This window comes from Uloborus diversus, chromosome 5 (assembly GCF_026930045.1).
Source record: "Uloborus diversus isolate 005 chromosome 5, Udiv.v.3.1, whole genome shotgun sequence".
NCBI classification, from domain to species: domain Eukaryota; kingdom Metazoa; phylum Arthropoda; class Arachnida; order Araneae; family Uloboridae; genus Uloborus; species Uloborus diversus.
The window spans coordinates 123,919,216-123,944,358 of NC_072735.1; the positions used below are offsets into that span (position 1 = coordinate 123,919,216).

At 33.3% G+C, this 25,143-nt stretch overlaps 1 protein-coding gene across 4 annotated transcripts in view; it reads left to right on the forward strand.

Moving 5' to 3' along the window:
- Window positions 1-19,744, forward strand: part of LOC129223357 (succinate--hydroxymethylglutarate CoA-transferase-like) — a 56,958-nt gene extending 37,214 nt beyond the window's left edge. For all 4 annotated transcript variants that reach the window (XM_054857932.1, XM_054857935.1, XM_054857933.1 and 1 more), the window contains 2 exons: window positions 772-835; window positions 19,530-19,744. In XM_054857932.1, coding sequence (XP_054713907.1) covers window positions 772-835; window positions 19,530-19,678 — 213 coding nt within the window. In that variant the 3' untranslated portion in view covers window positions 19,679-19,744. The remainder of the gene's footprint in view (window positions 1-771; window positions 836-19,529) is intronic.
- The last annotated feature ends 5,399 nt before the right edge of the window (window positions 19,745-25,143 follow it).

Consider the following 25,143-nt stretch of genomic DNA (forward strand, 5'->3'; position numbering starts at 1 on the left):
AATGCTTGGGACAACTGTTTTGCAGATTATACAGTATGTTCTGCAACTAGGCAATATATTGCTGCCTACATGCAATATTGCCAATTGTTCCAAAATACTGAAATCTTATTGAAATTACTGCAGCTAAAGCTGGTGTTTGGGTAAGATTTCATATTTACATGAGCAAAAATTAGGTGTTGCAAAAAAAAAAAAAAAAAAAGAGTGGCTACCATGCAATGTATTATCAATTAGAGTGAAATATTTTTGCTAGTTGTGTTAGGTATGACTAAAGAATTAGTCATTCGTTAAGTATGACTAAAGAATTAGTCATTCGTTAGGTATTACTAAAGAATTAGTCATTCGTTAGGTATGACTAATGATTTTAGAAAAATGTAAAATCTTAGAAAGCAGAAAAAAAAAGCACAAAACAAATTAGTATTTCTTTGAGTTTATAGCAAAGTTTAGTATAGCATGGGCTTGCAAAAGATTTTTATTCAGAAGGAACTAGTTACTAAGGTTTTTTTTTTATAGTCACTTGGGTGGTTTGACAATATTAATAATTATGACACCATTCAAATGATGAAAAATTAGGAGAGTAGAACAGGATTTTTTTTTCAGCAAACATTTTAATAGGACAAAAGATTATGTACTGCAGTTTAAAAACTCTGAGGTTAACTTTGAACTACTCAACTTTTAAAAGATTTAATTGCATATTTTATAACATTATTTAAAATTAAATACATTTTTAATGAATAATTGGATAAACTTTTTTATGAATTCACCCAATTATAGGTTTTGCACAACAAAATGGTTGCAGAGATGGTGCATTCACACATCGGAAAAATCAGAGTAACAGGTAAGAGACAAAGCAGTTATTAAAACCGACTTCGTTTTTACGTATACATTTGAACTTTATTCCCAGAATTTTAAACTTTGGCTTTTAACTTATATATATTTGAATATAAACAACCACTATATTACATAATATAAAGTATTACCTTTTTTTTTAAAAAAAAATGTCCTTAAAAAGTAATGATTTGTGCATGTAGCAGATGTGACTGTATGGTCACCCACTCAACCTGTATAAATAATTATTTTTGAAATGCAGAAAAGTATTTTAGAAAGTAGATATTTCGTACAATTTAACATAGTAGTTTCTTATATTCAAATCTATAAAAATAACAAGCCAAAATGTATTTTTAGCAAACAGTTTTCAAAGCAATTTTTTTTTTTGATTCATTTAGAACAGTGGTTTCCAACCCTTTCCACTTCCCGACCCCCTTTTCAATAACTAAACATCCCGCGACTCCCTATGTGTCCCCTATGTACACTTTGAAATTTTTTAGTAAAATCAAAATAACCCAAAACTGAATTCGAATATGAAGTCCAATATTTTTCACATCATTTCTATGTCATTCTAAATAAAACCCATTAGTGTTTTTCAAAATATTGACGGATCTTCTTCTGCAAAAGGGTCAATAAACGAATAGACAGAGAAATAATACGCCACAAAAGTCATTGTACAGTCAAATATTTTCAAATAAATTCATGATTAAAATTATCATATGTCGGTTTTTTTTATTAGTTTTGCATTGTGTTGATCCTTAAAAGTCATTTGGCTTTAATTTTTTGTTTATTTATTCCTTAATATTGTGATTATTACTTGAAAATGGCTGGTATTCGTAAAAAACCACTAACACCATTCGAAATTTGAATTTTTTCCTCACAGTAGCAATAAATTGGTTTGAAATGTCTCTAAATTATTTAATTTATTCCATTCTATAGTAAAGTGCTTGATAAAATGCTTTAAAGAAAAAAATCAAACCAAAAACAAGGTAAGAAAAGGTCAACCGGCAAAATTGACAAAGCATGATCGGAGATTTACAGTTAAAAAAATTATGAAAAATACACATTTGAGTGCTGTAAAAGCTTTTGCAGAGTTAAATGAAAATTTTTCGATTTAATTTTCACCTAAAATTGTTCGCCAAGTTCTCTGACCTTTTCCCGCAGAAATTTTCTTGGCCGTGCGAAAAACAGAAAGCTTCCGCTTTTCGTCGAAAATCAATGATAAATAAGCTCGAAACGTTTTGGAATTAATGTCTTACTTACAGATAAAAATGAATTCAACATTTTGGTTAAATTGTTGTTTGATTGTAAATAGAAGAAAAACTTAGCAACTTAATCTTAAGAACTTAGTTGGACCAGTTAATCAGGACGGTGAAAGTGTTCTTGTACAGTATGAGTAAAAACTTTAAGGCCGGTATAATTTTCTTAGAAAAAAGGAAAATGAAATTAAAAGGATTTTAATATTATTGTATTATTGATTATTAATGTTCATTAGTAAGAAATAACGCAACAGACAGGATTTGTAAAGCATGCAATAACCAGAAAAGCAGTGATTTATTCAAAGTTAGCATTTCAGCTTGAGTAAAAACTTTATGGCCACTAGTATTTTTAAAAACTGCAAGTACTTGTACTGTAATAAATGTCACCTCAGTTAACAAGATTGTGGAAACCCTTCAACTTGCAGTTTTGTGATTAATTTTATCGAAGTTTTTGTCCTACTTGTGACGATATCGTAAGGTAAAAAGTTAACTGTTCAAGAAAGAGGGCAGATTGAAGCTTTTTCTTCAACAAGGATAAGTAGGCATACTATTGCGAAAAAATAGGAAGATCGAAGACTGAAGTCAACATTTTTGTTTGATTTAAATACATTAGAGTAAAAAGAAAACCTGGGAAAACTTAAAGCTTTGTCCTCGCATCATGGAAGAAAAGTTTGGAAATTATTATTTTACCTGAAAAGTACTCAACCAGGAAACTTATTCAAACGATACTTTTAAGTGTTTGTCAAAACAATATACAACACAATTAGAAAGTGTGGAAATTTTATTAATTCTGCAAAATAGCTTAAACCTCATTTATTGAAAATGCACAATATAGAGATTTTTAACTTTAGCTAGGAAATCATGACCTGGGATAACCAATGAATACAAATAATTTTTTCTAACGAAAAGAAGTGGAGTTTGGATGGACCAAATGGACGGAAGTACTTTTGGCATGATTTACGAAAAGAAAAAAAAATTCTACAAGCGCCAATGAGACGAAGGCTCTGTCAGAACTTGAGAGTGTTTTGCTTACAATGGTGTGTGCTCAGTTGCATTTGTTTCAGGTAAAATGAACTCACAAACATATCAAAATGTCCTCCCAAGTCATCTTTTACCAAATGCTGAATTTATTACTGGAGAAAATTGAAAATATCAGCAAAATGATGCATCTATCCATCCGAGTAACAGTGCAAAAAATAGGCTCCAAGTAAACAATGTTGAAACTTTGAAATGACCAACTAAGTCTATAGATCTTAACCCAATAGAGAACTTATCTGGTGACTCAGCAAGAAGAGTTTATGCAAAGGAGAGACAGGTTACTTCATCAATAGAGCTGAAATCTACCATCGAAGATGAATGGTAAAAAATACATCCTGAACCTTGTCAAAAACTAGTTTCATTCACGAAAACAAGAGTATTTGAAGTAATTTGAAGGAATGGCTCCCACACAAGCTTATAGATATTTGAATATTTGTCCTCATATGCTTTTTTCTATGTTGGCCTTAAAGATTTTACTCAGGTTCAAATATTGATCTGTAATATTTTCTGATAATGAAACACTTACAATTAATTTTTTTTGTCTTTTTAACTTGTATTTAAGGTTAATAATTATATCACTCATATGACTTTTTGATCCTAAGATTAAGGTGTTTCCAATTTCTCAAAAAAGTGCACTGGACTTAAAGTTTTTACTCAGACTGTATGAGGGTGCATATCAGCATCAGGACTTGTTAGTTTAGAATTTTATGATGAAAAAATGAATCATGCTTTTCATTTAAATATTTTAAAAACCAATTTTAAACTCTTAGCCAAAAATTTGGTTATCGGAAACAACTTTGTTTTTTATCAAGATAACGATAAGAAGCGCACGGCTTTCAACATTTGCGTCTAGTGCCTCAAAAATTGTCCTAAAAAGTTTAGGAAATACCCCTTCAATATCCAGATTTGAATTAATGTAACACATTTAGAGATATCTGGAGACCAGATTACAAAAATAGAGCTAGAAACAGTAAGACTCGAAGGGTAATTGAACACTTACTCAGAAATTACGTAAAACAAAAGAAAAAAGAATGAAATCTATTCCCAGACATTTAAAAAGTGTTGTTGATACTGCATGATATTCTACTAAATAATAACTTAATAAAAAGTTAGATTATTCAATAATATATAGACATTTTTTAAAGTGTACCAAAACTTTTGTGAGATAACATTTCTGGCCCTTTTTGGTTTTTGATTTTTAAAAAATTAAGTTTTAATGTTAAAAAAAAATCTATGTAGTTTGTTGAAAATTGATCATATATCTTATAATTAAAAAGATATTTCGAAATATCAATTCTAACCAATGGATAGGGTCCTATTTCATTGAAAGTCGTAGGTGTACGAACATTTTTGGGGGCCACTGTATATATATATATACACTGGTATGCAAAAATTAAGGATGAAGTCGAAAAATTAGCATATCAGCTGAACGAAGAGGCAGAGCGGACAGAAAGACTAATCAGGAGATTAAGTAAGGTGATGTACGGTAGCACATGCGCAGATATGTAGGCAGACGTAATGGGGGAGTATCTGAGTAGTATAAAGCATGTTGTAGGTGTAAGATCAATATTTCTGGCAAAGAGATTGCACGCCAGTCCGCAGTTCCTTTTCATGGACGACAATGCACCATGTCATCACACAGTAGCTGCCAAACAGCTTTTAGAGAGTGAGGACGAACGTATGGATTGGCCGGCACGATCTCTGGATCTCAATCCCATCGAGCATGTATGGGATTTTCTAGGCAGACACTTGGCAGCTCGTATCTTACCACCAGTAACGATTCGGGAGCTTCGATTGGCGCTGCAAGACGAATGGGCAACAATGCCTCAACAACTCATTGACCCCTCATTCTCAGCATGGGCAGACGCTGTGAAACCTGCCTAGCAGTCGGAGGAGATCATATCCCCTACTAAAGACCGAATGTTTCTTGCTGGACACCAGTCACAGGGATGTTTCGGCCTTCAGTCGCATTGCCCTCCAGGCTACTTTTTCAATAAAGCTTCTTTTTATCCCTCTGATTTCTCTTTTAGTAAGTGTTGCTTACATTACACATGTCCTTACGTATTGGGGATCTTACGGTATTAAAAGTGTTGATTTGGAAAGCTTTTGTACAAAGTTATATTGAAAAAACCGTCTCGTCCTTAATTTTTGCATACCAATGTATATACACAGTCCAGTTACATTAATGTGACCATCTGTCAAAAGCCAGAATAACCACCTTTCGCAGAGCGGACTGCTGGGAGACGTGCAGGAAGAGAGTCACTTAGGTCCCTGAAGGTGTTCTCTGGGATGTTGAGCCATGCCGACTCTAATGCCGTGGCCAGCTGCGCTAGATTACGCGGTTGAGGATCCATGGCGCGAACAACTCGATCGAGATGGTCCCACAGATGCTCGATTGGGTTTAAGTCAGCTGAGTTTGCTGGCCAGGGGAGGACAGTAAACTCATCCTGGTGCTCTTCGAACCACGCATGTACACTTGCAGCTGTATGGCACCTGGCATTGTCCTGCTGGAAGATGCCATCATCCTGAGGAAAAAAATGCGCATGTAGGGGTGGACTGTTGCATTGTTAAAAGAATACTCACATATTGTGAGTGTAATTGTGCCAAAAGTTGCAAGAAATAATCGATTATGTAATACAACAAAAGCCTTTATTGAGGCAAAAATGTTATGTAAATAAAACATTAAAAACATTTGTTAGAATAAACAATGAACTGGGCCATTGGGTATTTAAACTATTGCACTAACTGAAATAGCAGGAAAAATATTGCACTATATCATACCCTACGTCTGCTGCCTAATACTAATCATGTTTACAACCATGAGTAAAAACTTTCAAGTAGTGAGCAAAAATGACTAGATGAAATTCAAATCTTATATTACCAACGTGGAGAAATTCAACTAAGCATCTTATAACTTGGAGGTATGCTGAACATTCTACTATCCTTCCTTGCCTTGCTCACATTGATACAATCTCCCGAACTGGCTGTAAACAAGCCTTCACATGGCTCCAATGGCTAACAGATCACATACTTGGACAGAGATCAATTGCCCGATCGCGCCGAACGTAACGGCGATTCCCCCTTAAGAACAGAAGTTCAAAACGACGTGCTCAATGCTCATCGGTCCACGTGTACCAAGTATGATCAATGTAACAGCTTCTGGAACTTTCTACAACTTTCCCGCTCATGAGAGATCGTGACGAGGGCGCCACCAAGTGGCGAAAACATGGAAGTACGTATTCGAACTTTAACTTTGATGGATGATGTTTACAGGATGCCTACAGATATAACATGCGGCCGAATGCTGTAAGTAAACACTCAATTCTTACACAAATCTTTAAGTAGTAAGCAACGAGATAAAAACAATATAGGGTGAATATACTATTAGAATAACAAAGATAACATGGACATGGTCCGCAAGGACAGATGCGTATTTGTATTGATCCATCGTGCCTTCCACAATGATCAGTGAACCCAGAGAATGCCAGGAAAACATTCCCTAGACCATAATGCTCCCGCCTCCAGCTTGGACCATTCCGGCAATGGTTGCAGGGTGGTTCCTTTCAGAGGTTTCACGCCTTATACGCCAACGTCCATCTGTCTGATGGAGCATAAAACGCGATTCATCTGAAAAAGCTACCTGTCGCAACTCAGTGGACGTCCAGCTGCTGTACTGGCGTGCAAATTCTAGCCTTCGTCGTCGATGAACAGCAGTCAGCATAGGTGCACGAACCAGGCGTCTGCTTCGGAGACCCAGACGCAGCAATGTTCGCTGAATAGTAGTTTGGGAGACACTTTTGGTAGCCCCTTGGTTCATTTTGGTGGTCAGTTGCTCAACGGTAGCCCGTCTATCTGCCCGAACACATCTCCGTAAACGTTGTTCGCCTCTGTCATCTATAGCTCTAGTGCACCACATTTGCCACGTCGCTGAGTTTGGACAGTCCCATTTTCCCATGCACGGTACATTTTTACCACGACGGCACACGAACAATTCATAAATTCAGCCGTTTCGGAAATGCTTCCACCCTTGGCCCGAAAGCCAATGATCATGCCCTTTTGGACGTCGGATAAATCGCTTCGTTTCTGCATTACGCCAACGATTGAAATGTTTTCCGAAGCCCTCACACATCCTTTATATACACTCAACTGCACTGTGCTGCCACCTGCCTTCTGTGATAGGTTATTTAACTCTGACGTGGAAAGTACGTGGTGGTCACATTAATGGGACTGGACTGTATATATATATATATATATGTTTACTAATATTATAAAGAGAGAGGGCGGATTTTTGTGTGTTTATATGTTCGAGGTAATCTCCGGAACCACTGCACCTATTCGAGAAATTCTTTCACTATATAAAAGGTGCTTTCTTACTGAGTAACATAGGCTATAATTCAAAAAAATCCAATAAATAGTTCTTTTTTTAATTCAAATTTAGACCCAAATTTCACGTAAATTGCCCATTATTGGCTATTAAAGGGGTGAAAAATTACTTGCACATATTAATATTTTATATCGTTGAAAAGGGTAGAATTTTCCGCGTTCTAAGCAATTTGTTTCAATGCTCTAACTTCATTACGACGGGAGCAATTTGCATTTTTATCTCGAACTTTTTTAGGCTTAGCTGAAATTTTGGTAATACTTTCTTCATTTAATCTATCGATAAAAAGTGAAGGAATTGTCCCACAGTTTTCTTTTTGACACCGTTGGAAAAAGTGGCATTTTTTACTCCAGAAATATCTCGACCTATGGTCGGGAAAGTAACTTTCTATCTCCAAAGAAAAAAAGTTACAAGCCGTTAAAAATCAAGTTCGAATAAATCTAATCTCCATTAAAATTACTGATGTTTTGTTTCGCATTGCCATGGTTACGTCTTTTAGCTTCGCTTCATTTTAATTTCTTAAAGGTCCACAAACTTGGCACCACGGAATTTAAGCAATGGGGAAATGTTTTCGCCAATTCTGCATATCTTACGATCTACGTTACGATAATTCCCCAAGACAATGTAGAAATTGCGGGAAGAGTTTGAAAACTAGGAGTCTCAGCAATTTTCCCAATTGTCGCCAAATTTGTGGACACCAAAGACCAAGTGCTAATGTACTTCGGCCATGGCCTTGCTGATAGTGGCAAAAGCAAACAAAGGGGTTGTTTCCTTCAGTCAAAAGTAATACTTTTAGTCACCGAAATGTTTTTCAACAGAACGGTTCAAACACTTGATAGTTTATTGAATTTTTTAAACTTTTCAATTTACAAGGTTTGAACAGAATAATGTCTGTCGGGTCCTCTAGTATATATATATATATACAGGGTGATTATAATTAAAGTTCCACTTTCAAAACGCTGTAAAAATAAAACCACTGGTCAGAATGACGTCAAACTTCAACGGAATATTATCGAAGAAGGGGGAAACTTGATGACAGAAGGAAAATAAATAGTTGGAATTTTCAGCAATAGATGGCGCTGTAAGCATCATAATTTAATAGTGGTCGACTACAAATGACAAATGAATCATAAAATATTACCTAAGGTGTAAACTATACGTTACAACACTGTACTACAGTGGCGTACCAAGACAGATGGGGGCCTGGGGCGCTACTCGAAATGGGGGCTTACCTGGTACTAAAACTGAAGTTTCTCAAACTATGTGTACGTACCATATATTACAGTAATTATTTTAAGCAGTACATTTTTACATATTTCAATAGTGTTGGTTTGATTTCGGACACTATTATAAATACCACAGTAAAACACGTGGTTTTAAGTAAAATTAAGTAAATACTATATTTTTAATAAAATTGTGCTTTGTCAGAAAATATCAAAAACGGAAAAAAGTCCTAAAATTATATTGTATCTTAAAAATTTATTGCATCTGAACATCCAAGTACAGTGAGCAGAAACGTTTAGGCGTTCCAGATTTAATTAATTTTAGGATAAAAATTGGCTTTTACAGAAAAAAAACCTTTACTGTTCCTTTGAGTAAGACACACCAGGGAACTATTTCCCTGATAACATCACCTAATCTCAGAGAAAAATATTTTTAAAACATGCTTACCTAAATAAGGATGAAATTCACATGTTCACAGTCTAAATAAAACTTTTCTGCAGGTCTCACTCACAAGAAAAAAAAAAAAAAAAATCCTAACTATCACATTTCAACGCAAATGGAGCAGAATCACGGAGGAGACGGTTACATTTGAGGCAGTGAGAAGCAAAGTGATGCAAGTGGCAAAATTAAAAATTTGGAGGTAACCAGTACACATAGTAGGTGAAGGCCTCTGTCTTGGGGCAAGAGTGTCCTGGTAGGCGCTGCTGTATAGCATGATTTAGAAAAAAAGAATATCAATGAAAGCCTACCTAGGCTATAAGCGTTTTACTCAAAACTTGAAAATGTCCACTTACATCCCTTTGCTTCTCACTGCCTCATATGAGCCAAGGACGAATTTTACACAAAATGCATTTGCAATTTATACACTTGTAATGTAATTTTTCGTTACACCGTGATGGAGTACTCTTTAGTAGAACAAAGAGTACTCCAACTTTCCATTTGGTATCATTTTTGAACCGTTTCACCACTGGAAGCCATATTTGAATTATGCAGTGATAAAGGAGTCCGCTGCCTATAATGCCATAAGCCTTATAAATGCGACTTTTACGTAATTATAAGTTTTTAGATAGCTTAAACACTGTATTGCCTTTTTAAAAATAGCGATAGGGGGTAAAAATCATTAAGTATTTTATTTATTATTTTACATACGGAGTTATTCAAGGAAAAATATTTTTGTATTTCCACAAGAGAGTAATTCACAACTTATTGGAATATTGCTTTAAAAAATAAATTAAAAAATATAACTTCAATAAAACAAAGATTTTCAATTATTTATTTCTCAGTATTTTAAAGTACTACTATGAAGAAATTCGCGAGAAAAATAACAATATTCAACTACAAAAAAGCAATGAGTGAAATAATTTTAAATCCGATAAAAAATTTAGTAGGTTGTTTGTTTTTGTTTCTTACTTGAAAGTAATTGAATATTACTATACTTGGTTATCCTGACTTTAAGCTGACATCTTACTGTAGTTCAAAAGGACAGATTATCTTAAACAATGTCTTAATAATTTTATGTGCAACACATTTTAAATTTTCGCTATCTGTACAGGTAAATATAAATTATTACAAGAGCTAATTTTTATAAAGGACTCACGTCCTCTAACTCTGGTATATTATAGTATACATAAGAGAAACAGTTAATAGAAAAACAGAAACCTAATGTGCTTGAGATCAAAACTCTTTCTGTTAACTTTCAAAAAAAAAAAAAAAAAAAAAACACGTATCTTAAAAATGTTAAATATTATATGTTTACAGTGCGCTTCCGTTCAGGTTATTTTCATTTACAGTACAACTTCATTTTTCCGAACTAGCGAGAACCAAAGGCAATCCGGATAACGAAAATCCGGATATGATGATTTAAGCATATTTAAAATATTGTGTGGGTGGAAAAAATATATTGAAACTAAGTCGAAAATTTATCGTTTTAGTTCAATTTATCCTCAAAATAACCCTAGTATTTTCTAAATAAAAATTGGTAGCCTCCCAAACTTTAAATTGAATCTCCATTATTATAGTGCGAGATTTTTTTCGAAAAATGAGAAAAATTATAAAATTCAACAAATTTGTATTACATCCATTCAAATTATATAAACAATGCCTTACCTACTCTCCTAACGTCTTTAGCATTTAACCACGATGATAAATAAGATGAAGATTATTGGGGGCCTCTTTTACGTGGTCTTTTGCTCTCTTTCTGAATTCAGCTTCAAATAGTTTTTTCGACTTATCTTAAAATTGGTTTAAAACTATACAAGATGAGCAAAAAATATCCTGAGAACGGAGTAAAAAGAAAAAAAAAGTTCGTGGTACGAGCTAGAGAAGATACTCTGAAGAATGGTTGTGGTTCTGTTGGATAAAGATAGTGGTTCCAATTCCTAAGCCATAGGCTACGGCCAAGGGAACAGTGTAACTATTTTCCCTTAGGCCCTTGGGGTGGGGTAGACAAGTTCTCGTCATTGTAAAAGCTGAGAGGAAGACATTATGTTGACAACTTTATGACGTTTAATTGTAGAAAAAGGACGTTTGAGCATTTCCGCTGTTTTGTATTGGTGTGTATTTCCCTCAGCATTAGCTCCCATATTTCTCCTCCGAGAGGAAAATTCTTAGATAAGACATAACAATATTGGTCACTCTGGGAAAATACATTCATGCTCTTTACTGCGCCCTACTCTCTCTTCGTGTATCCTTCCCACTCTTTATCTACATTAAACCATGCAAATTTTCTGCCAACGCCTGCACAGCGTGTTTTTCTTCTTCTTCTTTTTTTTTTTTTTTTTTTTTTTGGGGGGGGGGTGACTTTTAATAACTTGTCCTTTTTTAAAAATTAATTTTAAGCATTTATTTAGTCAGTTTAGCACACCCAAAATATGGCGCCCGGTGCACGAGCCCCGTCTGCCCCCCTCTAGTTACGTCCCTGATTATCGGACAAAGGGCTAGGAACTATTTCTTTTGCTTGGCCGCAGCTCATTTCTCCATACTCAAGTAAGCTTGCAATCGAGTATAGAATGGATGGGAGGAGGTATTATGCAGTCAAGGTCAAAAGTCCCGAAGGATTGACCAATTAAACAGTTTTACGGTGTCGAAAGGGGCATAGCAAAAAGGAAGTCCCCTTTGCTTGAGTCAGAAGGGGTCCGATTTGTTCTTAAAAGTTACAGTTTCGGGCACACAGGAGACCAAACTTAAAACCACAAAAGTGCAGCTGGTAAAAAGAAAAATTTATCTGACTGATTTTTCCAACGCCACAAAGGATAGACAACTTCTCATTTAGGAATGGATTTTCTTGGTTATATGTTTGAATTTGGTTTCAAAAATAGTGTATGAATTAAGACTAGACCATCGTAGTCTTAATACACAAAACAAAACATAAAACAGATATTTTAGCTGTATACTGTAATGATCAAAAATTATAAACGTGCATCTGTTATGCATTAGTTTTTTTTAGTAATAAATTGTTTGAAAAAAAATGCATAAAACTTTGCTGAAAGCACTTAACAAAATAAAAGCAAATGATTTTTATAGGTTTAGTTAATTTAAAAATTTGGGGCCCCCATTAAATTCGTGGCCTTTGCCTTTGAACACTAGGACGGGTCACTATGAAAAAAAGTCATATTTAACAAAATTTATGATATATACTCGCATATATTATAGGTAACTGATTAATATTTCTAATCATGATGTATATGACAGATCTACAGGAAAAAATAAGACACAATTTCGGGGCTTATGCCAAAGCGGGGCCTGTGGGACATAATTTGCCCTCTCTTCGTTTAGGCAAGAGTCACTGAAAAAATATTCATTCTACATAAAAAGTCAACTTTTTATTTATCTAAAACATGACATAAGGCACGTCTGGCGAAAAAGAAAACGAATTAAAATTTTGGGGCCTATGTCAAAGCGGGACCTGGGTATCATAACCCTCCATTGATCCCGAAGAGGTATTGATTGTATCCCTGAACAAATATTTGGTCTTTAAAAAAAATTATGATTTATTAAGCCAACTTGTTTAAGCATTCAAACCAAGATATGCGACAATATTGGTGAAAACCAAAAATTGAAATTTGGGGGCCTATGTCAAAGCGGGGCCTGGGGCGGACCGCCCCCTCCGCCCCCCCTTCGGTACGCCACTGCTGTACTACTCAGAGTGCAAAAGGCTATTGGTGTGATACTGATAGTTAAGTAAGCCCATCCAACACGGACAGGTCATATCACATCGGATGGGAAAAATCGGCTTTTGATTGTCCTGAGGCCAAAAACCACATAAAAAGCATGAGTTAAAATAAAATCGGTCTTTAACTTTCGTGAGACTGGCTCAAAAGATGTTCAATATAATGTACCCCGTTATCTGTAACAAGTTGAAATCGAGAAACAGCATGTTCTAGAACTGATTGAAGTTTTTCCGGGGTCACGTTTAGAATGCGTTGCGCAATGCATGCCTTCAGCTCAGCAAAGTTTGCAGTCAGAGCACTGAGCACAACAGCTTTCAGATAGCTCCATATCCAGAAGTCACACGTGTTAAGATCAGATGATCGGGACGGCCAGGTCTTTCATTGAGACTGTCATGGTGAACTTCTCAGATGTGGAATGAGGAAAAAAACGTGTATTTGACGTTTTTATAACAACTTCAATGAGTCGGGAGCATGACAGGTGTTTTGATTTACATATTCTGATACTTGCAACGCCATCTATTGCTAAAAATTCCAACTATTTATTTTTCTTGTCATACGTTTTCCCCCTTCTTTGATAATATTCGGTTGAAATTTGAGGTCATTCTGACCAGTGGTTTTATTTTTACAGCATTTTGAAAGTGGAACTTTAATTATAATCACCCTGTATATATATATATATATATATATATATACATGTATACAATAAAACCCCTCCTAAGGGACACCCCTCTTATGTGGACAATATTTTTTATTCCTCACTTCCAATGTAAATAACATTATTAAACCCCTGTCCTGCGGACGACACCTCTTTATTGCGGACAAAAAAAAAAAAAAAAAAAATTGTCCCGTTAGTGTCCGCATTAGAGGGATTTTACTGTATATATATATACTAGCATTCAAGTACCCGGCATTGCTCGGGTGATTTAATTAGCAGGGGTTAACAGTGCTTGGTGTACCTAGTTTCGAAAATCCTCTATAGTAATTACTTATTATCTATAATGTTTTCTAATTTTGGGAGGATCCTGGGGCCCCTGGACTCCTTATATATATGCCCTTGTCCTTAACCGAACTTCAACTGTCATTAACGATCCTTTTAAAGTAATGATTATCTTTGCAAACACAGGTCGTCCACATTTTATTGTTATAACTATATTTAAGCAAGAACTTCTTTGTATACAACATTTTTAGTTTTTTTTCCCTGGTGCTAAAATTATTAAGCGGCTTGATGAACTGACTTTGGATCAAGCTACATAAAATTGGCAGTGTGAAAAAAGTCTTCTCTTAAATCGATCCCTGCTACTTTTAATGTCTGTCCTTGTGACTTGTTAACGGTTATTGCAAAGCAAACTTTTACAGGAAACCGCACTCTTCTAAATCCAAAAGGATAGACCGCCTGTGATGATGTTCTTAAAAACTTCGTTTCTAGTTTTGAAAAAATGAAAGCAAAAGACAGAAACATTATTATTTGACTTGAGAAAAGCCTCAAAGAATCACATGAGATACAAAAACAATATCAAATTTAAAATTCACTATCGACCAAAAATTGAGATGAAGTACTGAATAATGATTTGAATGGAGGAAAGCCTCCGAAAATAAGGGATTTAAATTTCAATGACAAGTTTTAATTTCACAGAAATTATGAGATTTTAATTAATTTCTCCTGAACTAATTGATATTTCGAAAAATCCTTTCTTAGTGGGTACTTTCGTAATCATGTGGACATGCCTGCCAAATTTTAAGCCTTTATAACGCCGACCTATATAACGCAATTCTCTATAACCCGTACAACTTTTCAGAAGTAAACAATAGGTTTTTAAGTTTAAAAAATCCCTTTGTTTTGCCTTGCTAACATAAAAATAGGAAAATTAAATTTTGAAACAGTTTTTCATCTTTCCAGCTTAATTCAAAGCTTTTAAATGAAAATTAATATTCACAGTAAAGAGAAAATATCAGATGGCTCTTGAAAATGCAGCTGTTATGCAAACTATGAAGTTGGCAGAAGTGCAGGATAATTTGTAACGTTCTCTATACTTTCTTTTAATTGTAAAGCATATTTATTTGTGAATGCTTAGTTGTATAATTAGTGTTTTAATACTAATTGCAGATAGAACTAATTCTGAAGTGCTAATATATATATATATATTCTGAATATTAGTTTCAAAATTTGTGAAATGACCTATATAGCGCCAAAACCTGTATAACGCAAAAGCTCTGGTCCCAAGGTGTGCGTTACAACCAGGGCTGCAGAGTCGGAAGGAAAATGGCCGACCCCGACCCCTGGATTTTGAAACGCCCGACTCCGACTCTGGACTTTTTTTAATTGTATTTTTTCAACTCCCTCTCTCCCCCTTCAGGGGAAGGGGGAAAACCTCTGAACAGAGACTGAAATATTAATTCCTTTTTATGAAAATTTCGCATTTTGTTTTTTTATTGCAAACCCAAGACGCATACAACGTTAGAAATTCAATTTAAAAATCAAATTTTCCAATAGTTACGAGTTAAAAAGTGAGATGACTTAAAAATCCCTTTTAAAAAAATTGAAAAAGATAACCTGTAATCCCCCCCCCCCCCTTGATGTCTAATAAATAGATATTAATCAAATCGTGTGCTTTCAATTTTTGAAAGCTGTAACTTGAGAGAAAAAAAGCTTTTTCTCTAAATCCAAGTTCTTGAGAGGGGGTGGTTTGCCCAGGTGACACCCATCTGGTAGATGACATCCAAAGTTAATTTCAGAGTTTATAAAAAATATAAATATTTTAAGTCTGAAAATTTTCGTTAATATATTTTAAATTATATTTCATCAATAAAATTTCAACGAAAATAGGGCTCATATACATCAGGAGCTAATTTTACACAAAATGCGGCGATATACAATTTTGTACGAATAGCTTTTACTATACCTATATTTCTTCTTCGCTAAATTTTTAATTTAAATTTTATTGGCTGCTTTAGAATTAACCTTAATATGAAGATTTTAAGATTAATTGTTGTAATCAAGAAATCATTTACACTTATTTTGTTCCATACTTTTTAGTGAGAACCAAGCTTATAGAAATAGTCTTAATAAAGAAAAAAACATTAAATTATTTCATCGGATCTTTTGGATTCGTGCTTTCGTTCCAGAACTTCTTTGAATTTGCCGATCACTCTTAAAAATTTCAAACTTAGCTACGGGCTTTGACTTACTATTTTGTTACGTTTCTTTTACTATTTTATAACTGAGATCGAACAAAACACTATATTTCTATTTTTATTTTAAAGTGATTACTTGAAAATGTTAGGCAAAAAACCGTTTGCTGACAATTGCTATTAGTTAAATTAAAAAGCAAGCAAAGTAGGGGATGGCTACAGAAAGTTCGATAAGCACTCAAGCTAGCTGATTGCCATAATGGCAGTTATTTTCTCATTAGTATCTTCTTATACATGTATTCGAACCAATTGGTTGTCAGTTTTTAAAAAATGCAAGGAGAGTCACTGAAAAGGAAAGTAAAAAAGAAGCCCGGAGTCGGAATGTTTTCTAACAACTCTGACTCCTACTCCTTTACCCCAAAATCGGTCCGACTCCGACTCCACAGCCCTGGTTACAACGGTCTTCGACTGTATATATATATATATTTGTGTGTTTCTGCTTTGGCGTAGATATTGCGTATATTCAACGTAATAGCTCAAGGTGCTTGATATACTTTATTTAAGCTTAATGTTTTTTTATTTCTACAATAATTACAGGAAAAAAAAGAAGATAACCTCGATAATGTTAAACATATATTTTTGTACTTTCAAAATTTATGCATCCTAGCAGTGCTGAGTACAAGATTTGGTTTTATCCAACTTTCATTGAAGGGAATGAATGCATTTTCTTTTAACAAGTCTGCCGCAGGATCAAAAAATTGAGAGGAGGGCTTGTGGAAGACACTCTTTTTTTTTAAACGTATATATAGCGAGAGAGTCCAAATTTATGCTTGAAGGTGGGGAGGGGGAGGTGTCATTACTAGCATACGAGTAATCAAATTAAGACAATTGCGTTATGGAAGCAGAGAATGAAAATTAACAATAAGAATCACAGTATGTGTAACATTCGCGATGGTCATCCCCTGGAAATAGTTCGAAATTGTAGTGCTAAAATTGGAGTTTAGACAATCTCTGGTGATATTTGGAGGAGGAGAGGTTCAAGGACTTTTATGAACGTTCAAGCTCAAAAAGGGTCTTTGAAATTTCTTGAAGTTGAAGTCCTAAAAATGAATTTTTAACGATAGGGAAGAGGGGAGATGGATCGGAGATGCTCTTTAATTTTTCGAAAAGGAAAATGATAAGTCCTAAATAAACTTAGTTGTAGGCTATCTTTATTACAGTGAAGGGGAGAAAATTAGTTCGGGTTACCTACCCTCCTGAAATGAAAATTTTTGAATTTGAGATTCTGAAAATGCAATTATAGACCATTTTTGGAAACATTAGAGAAAAGGTTTGGATTTGGAGCCTCCCCTCCCCCGGATTGTTTTCAAAATTTAAGTTCCAAAAACAAAGTTTTAGACGAGTTCAAATGGTGTGGGGGGAGAGAGGATTTCGGGTACTCATAAGGAAATTTTTCTAAATTTAAGTCTAAAAAGCAGAATAGTTGGTTATCTTTAATGAGAAGTGGATATGTTCAAAGACCCCCCATCCTGAATTGTTTTTGAAATTTAAGCCCTAAAAACGAAATTTTATATGACCTTTCATTATGTCCAAGAGACAGCAGACTCCCCCCCCACCCCCACCCTTGGAATTTTTTTTCGAAATTAAAATTCTAAACGCCTATTTCTTGGCATTTTTTGACGAAGTTAAGGGATGGGATTCAGGACTCTTAGTTCCAAAAATGATTTTGGATAATGTTAGAGGGAGTAAATTCGAGACTCGTTACGTTGAATTTCTAGATTGAAGTCCTTAAACCAAAGCTTAAGATAATCTCAGTGGAAGTTAGGGAATCAGGTTCTCTAGCATGAGAGAGAGAGGGGGAGGGGGTTGTAGCCCCATAGCTCTTCTTCTGGATTTGCCATTGTGCTCAAGGATTGATGCTACTCTAAAGTGATGCTACTTTTCCCCTATGTATTTCAATTTTTCAACTATGCAATGAAATGATAGGAATAATGTTGCGACCTCCTAAGAAATGCTTTGAAACATCCTTGAGGGTCGCGACCCACAAGTTGGGAACCCCTGATTTAGAATGTGTAATACATTTTCATTTCATCCACTGAGACTTCTTTGTTTCTTTAATCTTACATTTTTTGTTGATTTTGTCAGTGCATTTACAATCATGCACATTAATAGTTGCATAGAAAATTTATTTGATGATTGTGTTATGTATTTATGATTTGACCTTTAATATGATTTGATTTATTAGTGTCCTTTTTGTAAAATATTTAGTGCATTACTTTAACTTGAAAAGAGTAGTTAAAGCACTGAATAACAAAATATTCTAAAATTTAACAAAAAATAACACCTACATAGAAAGAATTTACTACATTGTGATTTAAAGAAACTTAAAAGTCAAATGCAGTGCTAAGCAAAGCTTCTAATGGGAGAAAAAGCAAAATATGATTTCAAATTCTGAACTTCACATCTTATACTTTGTTTCAGTCTATTTTTAATAATGTTGTGTTTCAAAACTGCAATGTGAAATGATTTATTATTACCGTTTGTTAACATATACTGAAAAATAGAATTTCAAAGCAAATTTTAAAACAAATAGAATTTTACAGAATTATGGAGAATGAAATTGCTTTATTTAAACACTAGTGGTACCCGCATGGCTTTGCCCGTAGTAGAAAATTAAAAGGTCTTTTCGTTCGCCTATATATTTACAAATAATGTATGGTGAATTTCTTGGCAATTGGCTTGCCCATGTTATGGTTCCACGTTATGATAACTTGGTAATTTACTCGTCCATCTTATGATAATTTTGCTCCGAAAAATGTTCTTAAAATTGGAATAGAAATAGAACAAAATCGAATTTTCGAAAAATCGCTTTGAAGTACACACCTCCATGCTACAAACTAATTTTGTGCCAAATTTCATAAAAATCGGCTGAACGGTCTAGGCGCTACATGCGTCACAGACAGACAGAGTGACTTTCAGCTTTATTATTAGTAAAGAAAACAATTATGTTTAAATAATAATCCATAAAAGAATTGACAATTATTTATAGATAACAAAAAATCATTTTTAAAGAGAGGGAATAAAGTCTTTCACTGTAATAACATGAAATCGCATTTAATGCAACCGCAAACATCAGTGGCAATAGTTAATTACCCACTAACCAGAGGCACTGAACATTAAGATTGGGATCTGTTCTATAAATACCCTTTGCCTACTACTACAGTATTTTTCAGCAGTTCAAAAAGAGTTTCACAATTTTACAAAACTAGGAAAATTGGACAACTAGCAAAAAATATTCCGACATTAAAACTGATTCAAACTCATTACTATCAAAGCTTATATAAAGAATTTTGATTGTATGAAAGTTCTTGCATCACAGTTTTCATGTATTAAGATAGTAATTCCATAAGAACAATTTTAATGTCATAACTGAAGTCGACTGTATTTTTTTTTTTTAATTCTTATTTTATCAAAGATAAAAACAAAAATTGTTCATATTTTTAGGACCTGCTGTAAAATACTCCACTGGCAGCAATGAAGCTCGGAGTCCTCCACCTACTTTAGGTGAACATACTAATGAAGTCCTGTCTTCTATTCTTCAGTATTCAAATGAGAAAATCAATCGATTAAGAGCTTTGAAAGTTGTGAGCTAAAGATAATCATAACAGGTTTACTTGTGAAGTGTAAATGTTTGAGAAATGACAGTGGTATAAAATACGATACAGTAATTTATGTATTTTTATAATAAAATATCTAATTTTTACACTTTGATTTCTTATCTTTTCTTTTGTTAAACTGCCCTAGTTATCATCCTACTAAGATAACTTCAAAATGCACATTGCAACACTAGTGTCTCTTTTGGTTTCCTGCAATGAACAGTTTTTCTTTTGTTTTTTATGAAATTCATAAAATATTTTGAGCTATTGATTTAGTGAAGCTCAAATGCAAGATAACTTTACATTTGAGGCAGTGAAAAGCAAAGGGATGTAAGTGCTAAAATTTGGAAATAACCAGTACAAATGGTAGGGGGAACTCTTCTCTGTGTTGGGGAAAAAGATACAGTAAGCTCTCTGTTTAATGACTCTCTATTTAACGGTGGCTTTTCACAGTCCCAGATTGTCAGCTGTACTGTTAAAAGCATTCTATTTAAGGACGTTTTCTACTTAAGGACGATTTTTTGTGGTCCCTTGAAAGTTGTTAAACAGAGAGCCAACCGTATTACTAGTAGTCTTGGTAGGTGTTGCTTACAGCATAATTTAGAAAAAAAAATAATGAAAGCCTACCTAGTGTCTGAACTTTGAACGCGTTTTACTCACAAAAAATTAAAAATCCCACCTATATCCCTTTGCTTCTCACTGCCTCATTTGAGAAATTAGGAAATTGTAAACCAATACTGAGATTTAAGTTTCCCATAATGCATAGTACTGTACATTTTTTAAAATCAAAGTTATATTTTAAATTTTAAGATGTTCAGAACATTAAAACAAATTACAAGATAAATACTACATAAGAAAAACTCAAGTAACATTTTATGAAATAAATTTATTTAACAATCTTTATATAATCTCACTAACAAATATTCATAAAATTCTATAACATACAATAGAAATGTAAAAATATAAGCTCTTTTTCAATGAGATTTTTACAAAAATTAACAAGAAAATAAGTGCAAATCAGTTAGCATGGACATGTAATAATCTATCAACAAATAACTGAAGATTTAATTACATAGCAAAATATGTGTAAATTATGCATTGGTTTTCAATTGATATTGCAAGTCAAATGACTGTACAATATTGATAAGTCAAAATATATCACAGTATGCTCAAGTCATAATACTGTACATTATCAAAAAATAAATAGATAAATTGCTATAATCAAACAAATATTTTTAACTAAAAAAATATAACCCAGTAAGTACTTTTCACTGTATGGTGTATTTTTTCTTTTCTTTTTGAAACTTAAGAATATAGCAAGTTAAAAATTACAATACAACATAGTTACCAGAAAATGAATCATACAAGTTCATGCAAAATATTAAAAAACCCATAAATTATTTTTGAAAACTTTTTGTAAAATCAGATATTCTGTTCTAGATACCTTATTAGTACATTTAAGTTCTCAAATATAATACAATACTGGCAATTGAAACATTTAATTGTAACAAATGCATTCTATTTACATACTGCAAATCCTTAAAAACACATAGGGCACATCTAAATTAAATGCATACCCGAAATATATCACATGTCCAATGTACATTAGCAATGAAGAAAAACACTAAACTTGTTTGCTTACATATTGTAGTTTTATCGATATATTCTTTTTCTTCAAGTACATAAAAACCTTTGTAAAAGTATTAAAATAAAGTAAAAGTAAGCACTTTATTGAGCATGGCAAAAAATGAAATCTTTAAAGTTTTTTTTTTGTAAAATGTTTCTTTGATAAAAATTATGTTTTCCATTGTATTTTAAACAAAGGTTGCTCTTAGTCCAAGGTTAAAAATGGCTTCAAACAAATCGTCATCACAAGAGTCCTTGAGGCATACCGTTCCACAATGAAGAATCCAATATGGGCTGTGAAGTTATGAAGACAAAGTTTTTCCATTCTCTTAAAAACCTTTACATTACATAAGCTCTTCTCTTAGAAAAATGATTCACGTACAGCACAAAACATAACGCTTGTAAGTAGGAAGTTTAGTAGGAACTTGTGAACAATCTGCTTTTTAGGTGAATTCGGACCTTTTCGCATAGACTGTCAGCCTGGTTGATCTCTTCCTTCTCAATCTTGATGGATACAATCTGGATAACCAATATTGTCAAGGAGTAAGTTCTATCACAGTAGCTATGCATATTGTCTCTCAAAGGGTGTTGAAGATTTCGTAATTATTTTCAATTGATTTAAATAATATTTTTAATGCAAAAAATCACAATTCACCCTATTCAAAACTTGCACATTAAAGAAAAATCAACATTTTGAATAAGAAAATATAACATGTCATTGATAACACATAAAGATGATTCAGTCAAAATAAGTTGTGCAAAAAAATAGTAATTTGTTTCAAGGAACTCTAATATTGTTTTGAACAATGTAAGTTTGCTTTTAAATGAAATTCACATCATTTATTAAAGTACATTTACTTAGCAAGAATAAAAATTTTGTTCATTTTATTAGGAGTTCAAACTAACAACACCAAATGTTGATTTTAAGAAGCTTCGGGAAACAGAGGAATGCTTCAGTTGGTTCAATAAGGCTACCACATAACATGACAAGATGAATAATTGATGTATATAACATGACAAGATGAATAATTGCTTTTTTAGGCTAGTAATACTAATAAAATTTATATATATATATAGAAATAAAAAAGCTATATTTTAAAAATATATGTCGGTATAAAGTAGCATGCTTTATCTAACATATGAAATCTTGACACAGTCAATTTATTACTTTCTTTTTTTTTTTTTGGTTTTTTCACGTTACAGTGCCAACATTTGCAAGAGTAAAAATAAAGTTTCTTTTTTTCATTTAAATCTTAACGAAATTAAGCTAATACAAGAAAACTTTTACTTGTTGAATCCGCTGAAATTGGCGACTGATTTTTTTTCAATAAATATTACTAAACAAATTAAATTTTTATTTTTTTATTTTCTTTCATCAAAGAAACAAAATCATGTTCCTTGATTCTAAATATTTCAAAACAAATTCAAATGGAAGGATTCCATGATTCCATATTAACTGAAAAGAGCCAGCTTGAACCTAATTAGGTTAGAAGTCATGATCTGATTCATACTTAAAAGCTACCCCCCATTCTAACATAACCCTTGCTTTAAATAGTTTGAAGCATTTTTTTCTGATCCTGTGTTTTGAGTAAAAAAATAGATAATAATCTTCCAGTTATATTCTGCAGCCAAACAAATCTACTTGATTTCGGCCTTTAAGTATTGAATCGTTATGTAAGCCTAAAACCCTACATTCAACAACTTTGAATTCTCAAACGAAGAAGTATACAGCATACGCCAACCAAGCTCTAATCAAACTTCTGTATGGAGATAGAATGATTACCATTTTATTTTTAAATATATCAAATTTTTTGTTAGCCAATTTGTCATATCACAGAGATTTAAAGTTGCCATATTAATATGCATATCATTGCTTTGCTGGTTCAGATCCCTGTTGTGATAGCATTTTTTATATTTATGTCCATTACTTAACCCTTACTTTTTCTCGACAACTCAAAAAACCCATACCCCAGTATGTTGCTAATCAGAAATATAACCCTAACTTTCTGAAAGTCTTTCTTCCTTATAGTCAACAATTGATCACTTTAATATTATTGATTAAAACAAGGTTTACAAGACTTTTACTAACATAAAAAAATATAACAATCAATGGTTTCTAAACCGAATCTTATAGATTGCCCTACTGTCGCGGGTTGATTAATTTGGGCAAGAAGACATACATCAGTTTATAAAATCAACAAATTTGAAATTTTATTTCTGTGAACTAAACACCAACACTTTTCTTCCAAAACCTTCAATATAAGGCACTTTTCTAAGAGCACCTGGTTTCTTATCGAATACCCTTCAAAGGTCTATACAGACAACATTTATGCTTTTTTATTATTCAAGGTTATAAAACCTTATCACATAAGTGCAATAAATCAATTGCAAAAGTCTAACCCTCGCAAAATGCTACCAACCATTTTATAAGCCACCCTTCTCTAGAGAATTCATGACCATGATTTTTAAAAAAAAAGCTCTAGAGTAAGACTCACAGGTCTAGAAACACCCTCCTCCACTAGACAACTATAGATTATTTTTGAAAAAATACATTGACTTCTATTTCAAGCATTTATAAGTGTACAAATTTATTTTTAAATGCCCTTGCAAGCCTATTTCACGCGTTGAAAATCGAAAATATGCCTCAAAAATTCAGCCATGCATGCTTTCACATTTTGAGTTTTAAATAAAAAATTAGTATTGTGAAGAATGAGGGAAAAGAATGCTAATAGTTTTTTCTTATATTACATTTGATTGTTTCGTTAATATATTTTAATTGTTAAAATCAAAATAGTACAAGGGCAAATAAAAGTCTTTGAGTGTATTTTTTGTCAAAAAAGATATTTACAGGTATTTACAAATATACGTAGTAAACTATGTCATTTACACTATTTCTCTACACCGGTTCAGACATTTGTCTCATTGCGGGACTAAGTTAGAAATCCTCCTGTGGCAGAACTCTTCCAGCTGCCTGTGGAATCATGCACAGTCAGATCACGTTCTTGGCTTCTTCGTCACATGTGAATCTCTGTCCTGCCAAAAACTTATTCGGCAAAGCCAAAAACGTGAAAATCACTAGGGCGAGTCCTGGACTGTAGGTGCCCATGTGAATTGCTACGGGCTTTTGTCCGTTGCTCCATACAAAACAAATAACACTTCGCTGCTCATAAGCTGTGGACGTCTGAAGAACAACCATCATCTTAAATGACTGATAGCAGCTCCGCTCTTCCGAGCAAAAAGCAGATATGGCTGGTACGGTTCAAGGACTGTTGTGACTGTCTGTCACTGTTGGGAATGTATGTCTGCTTTGTAATCACAGCCGTATTTTGGCTTAAAAAAAAGGCGCAAGACTTTTTGATTTGCCCTCCTACATTTTTCTTTGCTCCCTGCCATCTTCCATTTCAATTTTAGAAAAAACGATATTAGCACGATCAAGCCAAGTGTGCTTCAATGATTCACATATATTACATCTGAGAGTATTAAGAATTAATAAATATGTAGCATTACATTTTCATTTAATGATAAGTTCAATAGGGTGACTGAAAATCTCTACTTACATTTAACAGCAGATAATGAAAGTGATCAAAATATGAAACAAAATACATTTAAACTAAAATTTGGCACTAATAAACTTCGAACTCATAAGTTTTGCATGTTCAACTTACAAAATATGTATTTTCATATGCACATATTCATACACACATTTCAAAAAAATAAAAATCAGAAATGTATATATAGCTTTAGTAAATAACCAAAATATGGAAAAAAGAGACATTCACATTTTTAATTACTGCAATTCAACGTAGTCAAAAATGTTGAGGATTTTTTATATAAGA